The 11,364-nt window shown below is 33.0% G+C and overlaps 1 protein-coding gene across 1 annotated transcript; it reads left to right on the plus strand.

Annotated features, from left to right (window-relative positions):
• The first annotated feature begins 5,710 nt into the window (after positions 1 to 5,710).
• On the plus strand, positions 5,711 to 7,970 carry LOC143562353 (putative indole-3-pyruvate monooxygenase YUCCA5). Its single transcript, XM_077050173.1, has 3 exons — positions 5,711 to 7,131; positions 7,260 to 7,631; positions 7,726 to 7,970. The coding sequence occupies exons 1-3, from the start codon at positions 6,469 to 6,471 to the stop codon at positions 7,948 to 7,950; spliced, it is 1,260 nt and encodes a 419-aa protein (XP_076906288.1). The 5' UTR covers positions 5,711 to 6,468; the 3' UTR covers positions 7,951 to 7,970.
• The last annotated feature ends 3,394 nt before the right edge of the window (positions 7,971 to 11,364 follow it).

Genomic DNA, 11,364 nt, shown 5'->3' on the forward strand with positions numbered 1-11,364 from the left:
CATTCTCCATTCTCATCTCTAAATTCTTTTTTTTTATTATTTTTTCTCTTTCTTCGATTTATAATATTAACTTCTAAGGCTATGTATAGCGGAGGGGCTATAAAATGGGGCGTTTTGCATCATGTGGCATCCTGTAAGCAAATAATAGGGTTTTGTTTTTGGGGTGTAATGGTGTTTTGACCTAATATATATACATATAATAATAAAAAGAAAAGGGAAGAAGGCGATAAACAGTTGCCCCCCCCCCCCCCAAACTGCACGGGGGGGGGGGGGGTGGTGGTTCTCGCTGGCCATCACACGAATTCGCCCAAAGATCGCGCCCACTACGGGTGGCCTAACTATTTGTCTTACTATCATTGTCAATATAATATATATTTATAGAATGGTAGTTGGAAATGGAGTGTTGTAGCAACACTTTAAATTTGGAGGCATCATATAACATTTCATTAAAATTTAGAAATAGAGTTTGGAGATAAAGAATAAGCTAGAGTAATTATTTAGATAATTTTTCTAATTTTAGAAATGAGATATGTGTAGAGAAACAATCGAGAATACTCTAAGCCTACGAACATACAACCTAAACCATACTACAGCCCACAGGGGTCACTATATTCTCACGAGCCTGTCAACGTATTTACACTCTTTGTTGTATTATTTCTTTTTTTTTTCCTTACATAAAGCGATCGACCCCATACCACAAGTGTAGATCTTCCCATACACACATATGCCTTTAACCCGCTTTATAGAATTTTTTTTTTTCTCTTTATATTCCAGTTAGAAATCAATGTAATCTACAATGAAATTTTAAAATAGAAAAACACTAATGACATCAAAACCATGTCATGATGTCGGTCGTGGTGGTGTTGCAATCTGTCACATAAGCACGCCACGTATATGCCACACAAGAAACACACAAGCATTCCACGTCATAAAAAACTAGCGACGTTAAAATTTCGTTTAGTCAGAGTTTGTTGATAGAAAAAATGATACATGAGACCGTCACCAGCCATTTCGTTAATTAAGACCGACAATGACCAAAAAGTAATAATTGAGATTATTTAAAACAAATATACCATACTATAATCAATTATGTCAAAAACTACTAATAAACTAAACTTAGTTTTATAATAAATATCAAAATGAAATCAATACGTTTGAAATTGATGGCAATTATATGAACTCTTTGTTTGGACGGCGATAGTTGGTATAACTAACATATTTACTATCATCATCATCATCGTACTCAGTATACCCCACCAATAGCAAAGCTATGGTAGGATCTGAGGAGGGTAAGATGTAGGCAGCCTTACCTCTACCCCATAGGGATAGAGAGGCTGCTTCCGGTGAGACCCCCGGCTCGATAGTAGTTTTGCATCAAGCCTTAGACATAAGGCACATAGCACTCAATCATCGGGACACCGGCTGATCGGTGCATGTACCCTTATCTTTCAGCTATCAACGCCACTACATGATGCCTGATTAACCGTCCGTCACTTTTAACGTTATTTTCACGAGATTAGTAAAATAACGTCAAAATTAATGCAATTTCACTTTTGCCCACCCGAGGGTTCACACATATATACATCATATGTGCGCACCGCAAGCAGGGCTAAACTAACATATTTACTATATTTTATAAAAATAAAATTAGTTCTAAGAGTATTATTTGCCATTGTCTTTTATGTCTCAGTCTAAGAACCTAAATCTTTTTGTTGGAGTGAGCCCATGCAGTTAATTATTTTTATACAATTGTTTATTCTTCCAAAACTCGTTACGCGTTATCATATGCACCCATTACCTAGAATTATTTAATTACCAAATTATTCATCCAAGAACACGCTTTCTTGAAGCCAGCCACACTAAAGTTAGTTAATAAAAAAGTTGAGATTAGAAAATAAATTACTTTGATTGAAAGAAAAAAAAAAGTTTTATTTGTTTGGATGAAAGAATCTTCATATTCCCAAGCAATCGAACAATTTTCTGGTTGTAAAGTAGTGTTGCAACCCCGGTATAAAACTAGGGATACCCAAAAAGATATTAAATAACCGGTGTCTCATTTGCATGGGATTTTACACTTAAAGTCGTAAATCGAAGTAGAATATCCTAACCATTGATTTGAATATTTTGAACGACAACTCACATACTCTATAACTCTACTCATAAACGACACATATATTTTACAAAATTACAATTACAAAGACACATTCTTATCCAACTTCTTAGTGTTGTAAGGCCAAAGGTCCTTTGTACCCGTCAGTTTTGTATGGGCTAGTACAAACAAATGTTAACTCATTTGGCATTATCGATCATTAGAGAATAAAGAAACCATAATTGCCTTAACAGGGTTGTATCTCCATGAGTAACGATAAATCAAAGTACTAAGACCATTTATATTTAGTTGAATTTATTTAAGTCAAAGAGAAATCAGTATAAGCATTGTTACAAGTTAGGATGTGTGTTGTGTGGAGTACATAGTTAAGCAACACTAAGCTCATTAGTACTTTTAACACAATGGTTCAAAGGGTCGAAACTTCCTAGCTAGTGACCATGTGGTTTCAAGGGCGGCATCGTCCCCTTGGCGAGGGTCCTGGGACAACACCCTTTACGGGGTCCAAGGAACAACGTCCCTAATGTAATTATAAATATGACATGAAAATGATGACTAATAAGAACTAGTGATCGGTTGGGGTGATTACTGATCAACACCAACAATTCAATTCATTGTAGCGGTTGTGCATAATTGTCAACTTAATTATAGAGTTTCTACTTAAGATTGATTTAGTTTCTCTTTCAAGTGATTCTTCAAATGTCAACAATTATAATTGCTAACTCTTATACGTTTTCACTTGTGGTATTTCGTTGTGTTGGCTCCCCACCTATATAACACGAATTTTGGCTAATATATTAAACTTTTAAAGTACCAACAAATTACTTTTAATATGAAGGTGATCATTACAGGATTTAAAAGACCTATACTGGAAACTCAAATCACAAGACCTACCTCACATTGTGTTCGATAAAAATGACTTGATCAATATCACAAAAGTGTGATAAAGTTTATGTTTATTTAACTAAAAGAAACTCTGAAAGTCTCAAAACTCTAGTTTAATCTTTGTACTTTATTCAATAAACAACTGTTAACATCTTTCGAAAAAGATTAGGGCTTCACATATATATAATTAACTTTCAGTTCATTGACGCGTAATGAATCGAAGGATAAATGAATATTCTTATTTTTGATCAATGTGTAAAGCTCATTGATCTTGCTAAATTGGCTGATTTACAGTTGTGAATATGGGTTTTTTTAATAATGGTCGGTTGTGAATAATAGAGCTTTATAGGTAGGGTTCTTGGTTCAAGTATGTGCACACTGCACACACTAACATAAGCATGCATGATGCATATGTATTATCATAAAGTTATTTCAAGTACAATGTACACATGTGGAAACAACTTTTGTAACAGCTTTATGCAATTCCGAGGTTATTGAATTGCTATCTTAGTTTTTGAACGATGGAATTCTGTTAATTAAGTTATTTGAGTCTTGAGAGAAGTTTCTTTAAGGAATTTTTTTATTAATGGTATTAGCTTGGTGGTGGCGTTGCGATGATAAAGTATAATAGTAAATTTAAGGATGGTTACTAAATGGTATATAGTTCATGATTAAATTATGATAATATATCTTAGAATTTTAATATTTGGTTTTAACAGTTTAGAATTCACATATTTTGACACTATATCATTTACACAAAAAAAAATATATATATACACATATATGAGAGAGCTAGAAATTATACTTATTTTCTTTATTAACAATATCTTGATAATATCATAATTGAGACATAACATATATCTATATATCTATATGTATATTTCTAATTGCAACTCAATTATGATTTTATCGTAATATTATTACTAAATAAGATAACTTTTGATATCTTATATAAAAAAATTCTAAGATATAATAAGCCCCACCCTTTTAATAAATTAGTGATACCTCCATACATAATAATTATATAAACCATTAAGTTCAAGGACATCAAAGTATCAAATTAATTATCAAAATGCATATAAGGATAAACTTATTAGCTTTCTCTTTTTCTTAATTCGTATATATTAACAACCTTTCATTGTGATTTTTATTTTAAAACAAACACAAATTATTCTTACTAATCTATGTATTTTAGAAAAATTATTTATATTTTATGAATCCATAAGATATGTTATTATGTAAATTATTAAATTTCTTTATTTTTATTTTTTATATCACTTGCATATCACATTACAGGGCTCTATCCTAGTATAACAATATTTATTGAGATTCTTAACCAACGTATGTATAAGATATTTAACCAGATCTTCTTGAATTCGTTGCCCTGTTATCTCCAAGCTATCGTGTACTGTCATTTTACATACCATTGTTTGATCTTAATGCTTGCAATTGAACAACATTAATCAACCTTATCGTGCATGGAATTTCACGACCATGAAGTTGCCGTTTGAGATTTGATATTTGTTTTTTTTTTTTTCCTTTAGTTCATTTTAGTATATGAAGACAAATTTTATGAAAATTTAGATATATTGAAATAACACTAATTAAGGTATAAATTCAGAATTTAATGTAATAATATCAAAATTAGTCTATGAGTATGCATCTATGGTGGTAGCTAGGTTTGTGTTTTTTTTTTTTTTTTGAAAGGCCAAATTCAATAAAGAAGAAAAAAAGATAGTAACCTACAAGCCGCAATAAGCCTTAAGAGTACAAAAGAAAATAAAGACAAAACAAAGATCACTCACTAGCAACCAGATTACAAATGAAAATTAACAAAATTGAAGCTACACCAAACTTGCCAATTCAGGTTCGTTTTCCGCCTTCTATGCTTCACCCAAAGAAACTATATACGCTTGTTTATGTATTTTAGGCTTTTAGCAACAATTGTATATACACACAACTAGTAATTTACCCTGTGCTTTGCGCGTTGCGTATTGTTTATGTATTTTAGGCTTTTATTATTGTCTTTAACCTTTTGTTTTAGGATGTATATGTTGGGTTTGTTTGAATATTTTGATGTAGCACGGAGCCCAAACGATTGTCCGTATCTGGAACACAAACAAAATAATTGTTATTTTGGATGAGTGATCGATTAATACGATTTAAATCGATTTGTTCGATTTTAATCGAATCAAATTCGGATCAATTAGCCCCTTTCTGAATTCGGTTAGGTTTGATTTTCGATTAGTGGTAAAAAAAATCTCATAACCGAACAAATCAAATCAAACAAATCGAATAAATCAATAACCTAACCGATAAACACCCCTAATTGTCACATCTTCCATTTTAACAACTAAAACCATCACACAAAAGAAAGAGGTGCGCGCCAAAGGGTGATTAATGCCGCTTTGGGCGCTAACCAGTTGGTAATGACACCAAGGAAAAAGAAGTGGAGAGCCGTATTTAGTTTCAACCAATCAAACTATCCAATCTCACTAATGGTTATAAAAAGAGGTTACTAAATAATAATTTACAGCTTGATTAAACCATGTACTTATAATTTAGTTAGTAAATATCCCTCTACCTATATGATATTAACGTGACATCACTTTGCATAAATATCATTCACAAGTAACAACATAGTCTCATATACAACTGCATTTTCATTGGATGAATCAACAGCAAATATTGTATATATGTTATCTGTGCTGGCAAGAGGAGTAACTAGTAAGCCACTAAGGGTCCAAGGTGGCCAAAAGCCGTCCAGCCTCGAACTAGTCAACTAGGGTCACTTATAACTCTAGTCCACGTAGGCGCATGTTACAATCCTAGTCAGCATCACCAAGTAAGCTTTTGATTTTCTTTTCTCTGCTAGCTGGGATGTCATTTGGGTTTACTGTTTTCAAGTAATCATTGTTCTTTCAATAATCAGAAATTAGATAATAAAAATAATAGATTGTATAATGTAGACATCATAAAATAGCTGAATAGTATATATAAATTTAATTTTTGAGGTGTTTTTTCTTTTTTCTATAGTAACATAAAACACTAAAATAATAAGAATATGGGAATCAATAATTGAAAATTAAAATCATAAAAGATTTACATTACTTAGGTATATAATAGATACATGATAATTAAATGATATAATGTCATCTGTTATGATATTCATATATTCTAAGTATATAATTTTAATAATTTGTTTGCTTATGATTAAGAGTGACCCTTCAAAATGCATTAATTGCCCCCCACCACCCTATCACATGCCATCCCACCCCACCATACCACTCCAACCATCCACCTCAGCCCCTAGCCTATATATACACATCTCCATCTCATATCTCTAATCATTCGCAACTCACTTCAACAAACAATCAACAAATTAACTTTCCACTACTAAAACCTTAAAGAAAACAAATCTTCATCAATCCCCCCAAGAAACCTATTTGCTCTTGTTTCATACAAATTTGCCAAAAATGTTTAGTTTTTCACAACAAAATAACTTCTTTGGTCGTAGATGTGTGTGGGTCAACGGACCCGTTATAGTAGGGGCAGGTCCCTCAGGGCTAGCTATCTCAGCTTGCCTCAAGGATCAAGGGATCCCTTTTGTAGTCATCGAAAGATCTGACTGCATTGCTTCCCTTTGGCAAAAACGAACATATGACCGCCTAAAACTCCACCTCCCGAAGAAATTCTGTCAACTTCCCAAAATACCCTTCCCTGAAGAGTACCCTGAGTATCCTACAAAGAAACAATTCATTACATACCTCGAGGACTACGCAAAAAGGTTCGACATCAAGCCACAATTCAACGAGTGCGTGCAATCAGCAAAATATGACGAGGCATGCAAGCTCTGGCGTGTCAACACCGTCTCGACAGCTGGATCAATCCGGTCAGAGACGGAGTATATCTGTCAGATGCTTGTGGTGGCAACCGGTGAAAATGCGGAAGGAGTGATTCCGGATATAGAAGGTCTAAAAGACTTCTCCGGTGAAGTTATCCATGCAAAAGATTACAAGTCCGGTGCGAAATATGAAGGAAAGAAAGTTTTGGTCGTCGGTTGTGGTAATTCAGGCATGGAAGTCTCTCTTGATCTCTCTAACCACAATGCAAAGCCATCAATGGTGGTTCGAAGCTCGGTAAGTAATCAACTGTCTTCAAAATCAAAAACCCTAAAATAAACCCTATAAAACCATTTTTTTTTTCTTTTCAAGAAAATCAATACCCATTATAATCAAGACACTAATTCATCATTTTCCACTTTCAGGTTCATGTTTTACCAAGAGAAATCCTCGGAAAATCGACATTCGATCTAGCCATGATGCTAATGAAATGGCTACCTCTATGGATAGTTGACAAAATCCTCTTAATCTTTGCATGGTTCATAATTGGAAACATACAAAGTTATGACATAAAGAGACCATCTTTAGGTCCACTAACACTCAAAAACAACCACGGAAAGACCCCGGTTCTTGACATCGGAACACTTGAAAAAATCCGGTCAGGCGACATCACAGTGGTGCCCGGAATTAAAAGATTCACTGAAAAAACAGTCGAGTTGGTCAACGGTGACATCTTGAACATTGATTCAGTGATTTTAGCAACTGGGTACTTCAGCAATGTCCCATTTTGGCTTCATGTAAGCATCAAAATCCAATCTTTTTAACATTTGTATAATCTTTTTCATTTCTTGATCATATTAACTAACTCGAACTTGACCGTATTATTAACAGGAGAAAGAATTCTTTGCTGAAAACGGGTTCCCGAAAACACCATTCCCAAATGGTTGGAAGGGAAAAGGAGGACTATATGCAGCAGGGTTCACAAGGAGAGGTTTGGCTGGTGCAACTGCTGATGCATTAAAGATATCAAAAGATATTGGAAAAGAATGGAAAAAAGAATTAAACCAAAAGAAACAGAAGGTTCCTACACACAGAAGATGCATATCAACTTTCTAAATTTAGAAGGTTTTATATAATTTCCAGTTTAAACAATATATATATATATATATATATATATATATATATATATGGATATATAACCAGAAGGTCAGCCATCTCCAGAAAGCCCTAACACAAGTTTTTAAGAATGTTTGGGTGTTTTGCATAGTGAGGATGATGAGACTCCCTTTTCTTTTCTTTTTTTTTTTGTTTTCAAAAAATGTTGTATACACTTTGTACTTTGTAGAAGAATCAGTTTAACTTTCAATCAAAACTTCTTCCTTGTCTAGTTTATATATTTTCTTCAATTTGAAGTTCTTTAATTTTGTGTTAATTGATCAAGATAACTTACCAGGGATGCTATAACTTTGGTTTTAATTATATGAAAATGAGTTTGAGTTCAATTGATAGAATGAAACAAATTCTTATATTCATTTTATGATATAAACATATAAAATATATATGTATTTTTTAAATACAAGTTCAAAATAGGTACATAATTCGAATTCGAATAGTCAGATCTTAATTATTTTAAAATCACCAAATTTGATTCGATAACCAAATTTAGAACTCGTTTTGATGCTAACCCGATTTAGTTAGTTCGAATTTTGATTTTTTCGGGCACACCCAAAACTGTGAGAGGTATTATAAGTAAATTATGTGTGATAGTATTAAAAACAAGTAATAAATATGTTAATAAGTTTGGATTAGAAGGATATATTATAAATTATGAATTTTAAGTTAAAATCCCATCTCTAATGTTTTAACGAATAATTATATTTGTATTATTCTATAATTATAAATATCAAATATATAATTGTACATATACATATAATATAACATTTGGAAACCGAAAATAAGGCATATGGGAAGGGAATATATCATTCTTTGGCAACATTATTTTGGTATACATGTGTCCTTCATAATTCTTTTTTTCTTGAGAAAAGGTCCATTAATTAATGTCCATACTTGTGCTCAACTTGCGGATCAATACTTGTATTATATCTATGAATATACAAGGGGAGTCTTGTGATAACTTTGTGAGGCGCCACGCTATCACATAAATCAAAAACCCATTTTAACCCATTTCAAAAAACTTTACTAAAAAATTCAAAAAAAATAAGTAAAAAATCATAACTCGAAACATAAACCAAAAAGTAAAAAAGTAAAAGTACTAAAAAGTTTCTCCCGTTTTTCTCGTTCCATAAAAAAAAGAACTTGAGAAATTTCAACCCGTTTTAACATGTTTCAATCATTTTCTTTTTTTAGTTTGACTCATTGTGACTCATTATATACATTGTGATACAACTAATTCAACCCAATGGGTCACATTTACCACCCCTAAGTTATACCATGTGTTGTGGTGACTTTGAGGGGCGCCACCCTTGTCCACCTTGACATCTAAAGGCGCCAAACACCATGCTCCATTGTGATTGGTCCATCTAATATAACCAATGATTGTAACATGATTATAACTTGATTAACTAACCCTATTTATTTTTAGGTTGGTTAGTTAATGCCTCACTAATGTGAGCCCTTTTTGTTAACTATCATCCACAATGCATGTTCTTATGTAACACAAGTGTAGATATGAGGCATTGACTTACACTCAACTAGATGTCAGATATGAGACAAAGGCAAATAAATGAAGGGTGGTTTGTTTCTAAAGTGTCGAGTGGTTATAGATCTGTGGAAGGTGAATTCAGTGGTCGGCATGAAACCTAAAGTTCAACCATCAAAATCTTATGCTTATAGTATTTCCAACAACTAACAAATTATCAAAAGAACACTGAAATTGATTTGATATGGTAGGAAAAATGGAAGATAGCAAAATCATGCTAAGTTTGATTCTAATCGGTCTTACTAATATAATTCCTCCTTACTTTAGAAAAAAGGCACATCATGTTTAGTGCTTAAGCCGTGAGACTTTAGCTTTTATTCATAGTAACGGTGTTTAGTATTCGAATTAGACTTGAAAAACTCAAAATTCAGTTTAAATTACATTCGAATTTCATGTTCTAGTTATGTTTTCGAAAATTCGAATTCGACTTGAATTCAAATTATGCATTTGATTTTTTTATACATGCATTTTGTAAGGAACTATTTTCTAGCCTGTGGGTCTGCTAACATTAAGTATCAAAACCTAATAAATAGTTAACCTAAATGCTAAACGTCCAAATTCTAAATCCCTAATGACTTAATTGTGCGCTATGTTTCGCATTCTATATTTGTTTCAGTGTATGCAGGTTGCATGTAATAACCACTTACCATATGGTGCTCAACCACTTAATGACATTATCATTCGGCTTATGAAACATCTAGTGTATGAGAACATCCATATATACATAACGACATATTTCGTATGATAATGCCAGGAGGATAATAATGCCAGACATAGAAGAACACCCGGAGGATAACAACACGTTTAATGCGAACATTGAGAAAGCACTCATGTCCCCTTGTGAATCCTTAACCATAAACTGAAAGACAAGTTGGATTCGATCCGAATGGAGGAAACGAATACACGTACATATAGCAAATGTGAAAAGGACAAGAATGAAAGAGTTAAATGCAGCCCACTATGTGTGTTTTGCTTACTTTTTACTGACCCAAAATTAAGCACATGATCTCACATGCCTTGACCAAACAAAATTAAAGGAGGCCCAATCTCAATTCTTGAGTTCAACTCTCGAATTCACTTATTATAATTCATTGCTAAAGTACACTAATTTATAGTATTTGTTGTAGGGTTCAGGGTCATACAAACCCGAGTACGGTTTGTGATTATGTTTGTCTGGATCGAGCTTAATGTTTAGGCTTAGACCCGCACATAATCCGGCACATTGAGCCTAACATGGGCACACACTTCATATAGAGGGTGTAGCGCTTCATTTGGGGGTTTTCCTATCCCTTCTCTCCACCACTGTTTACTCTTTCAAGATACTCTATATACATACGTATACACTCATACTTATATACTTAGGCATGTAATCGAATCGAACGTTCAGTGAACCGTTCGTGAACTATTTAACAGAAGTTTGTTTGCGTTTGTTTATTTAATAAACGAATCAACATGAACAAGCTATTTTTTCATTTAGTTAAAGGGCAGAACATGATCACATGTCTCGTTCGTACATTTATATTTGTGAATGTTCGTATATGTTTGTTCATGTTTACTCTCGTTCGTTTATGGTCATTTATACTCGTTATTTACCGTGTGCTTAAGTTCATTTGTTTATATATTCATGTAATTTTTTAGACCCACTGCAATTTAGCCTAGTTTAAAAAAAAGTTTAGATCCAACAGAATGATGTTTACGTTTAATTTTAAGTGTTCGCTTGGTTATGCTTGTTCATCTATATTCAGTCGCTTTTCGTTTACACTATTAACAAACGAGCGTGGACTCACTCATTTTCTTAAAAAACGGACATG

The sequence above is a fragment of the Bidens hawaiensis genome, unplaced genomic scaffold (genome assembly GCF_021521415.1).
Source record: "Bidens hawaiensis isolate Kalapana, Puna unplaced genomic scaffold, B.hawaiensis_p1.1 tig00020944_1, whole genome shotgun sequence".
In the NCBI taxonomy this organism is placed as follows: Eukaryota; Viridiplantae; Streptophyta; class Magnoliopsida; order Asterales; family Asteraceae; genus Bidens; species Bidens hawaiensis.

What these genes read in the sequence shown, in the direction of transcription:
- LOC143562353 (XM_077050173.1), top strand. Translation starts at nt 6,469, where the DNA reads ATGTTTAGTTTTTCACAACAAAATAACTTCTTTGGTCGTAGATGTGTG. An exon ending in CAATGGTGGTTCGAAGCTCG is followed by an intron (nt 7,132 to 7,259) that starts GTAAGTAATCAA and finishes TTCCACTTTCAG; the next exon opens with GTTCATGTTTTACCAAGAGA. An exon ending in ATGTCCCATTTTGGCTTCAT is followed by an intron (nt 7,632 to 7,725) that starts GTAAGCATCAAA and finishes TATTATTAACAG; the next exon opens with GAGAAAGAATTCTTTGCTGA.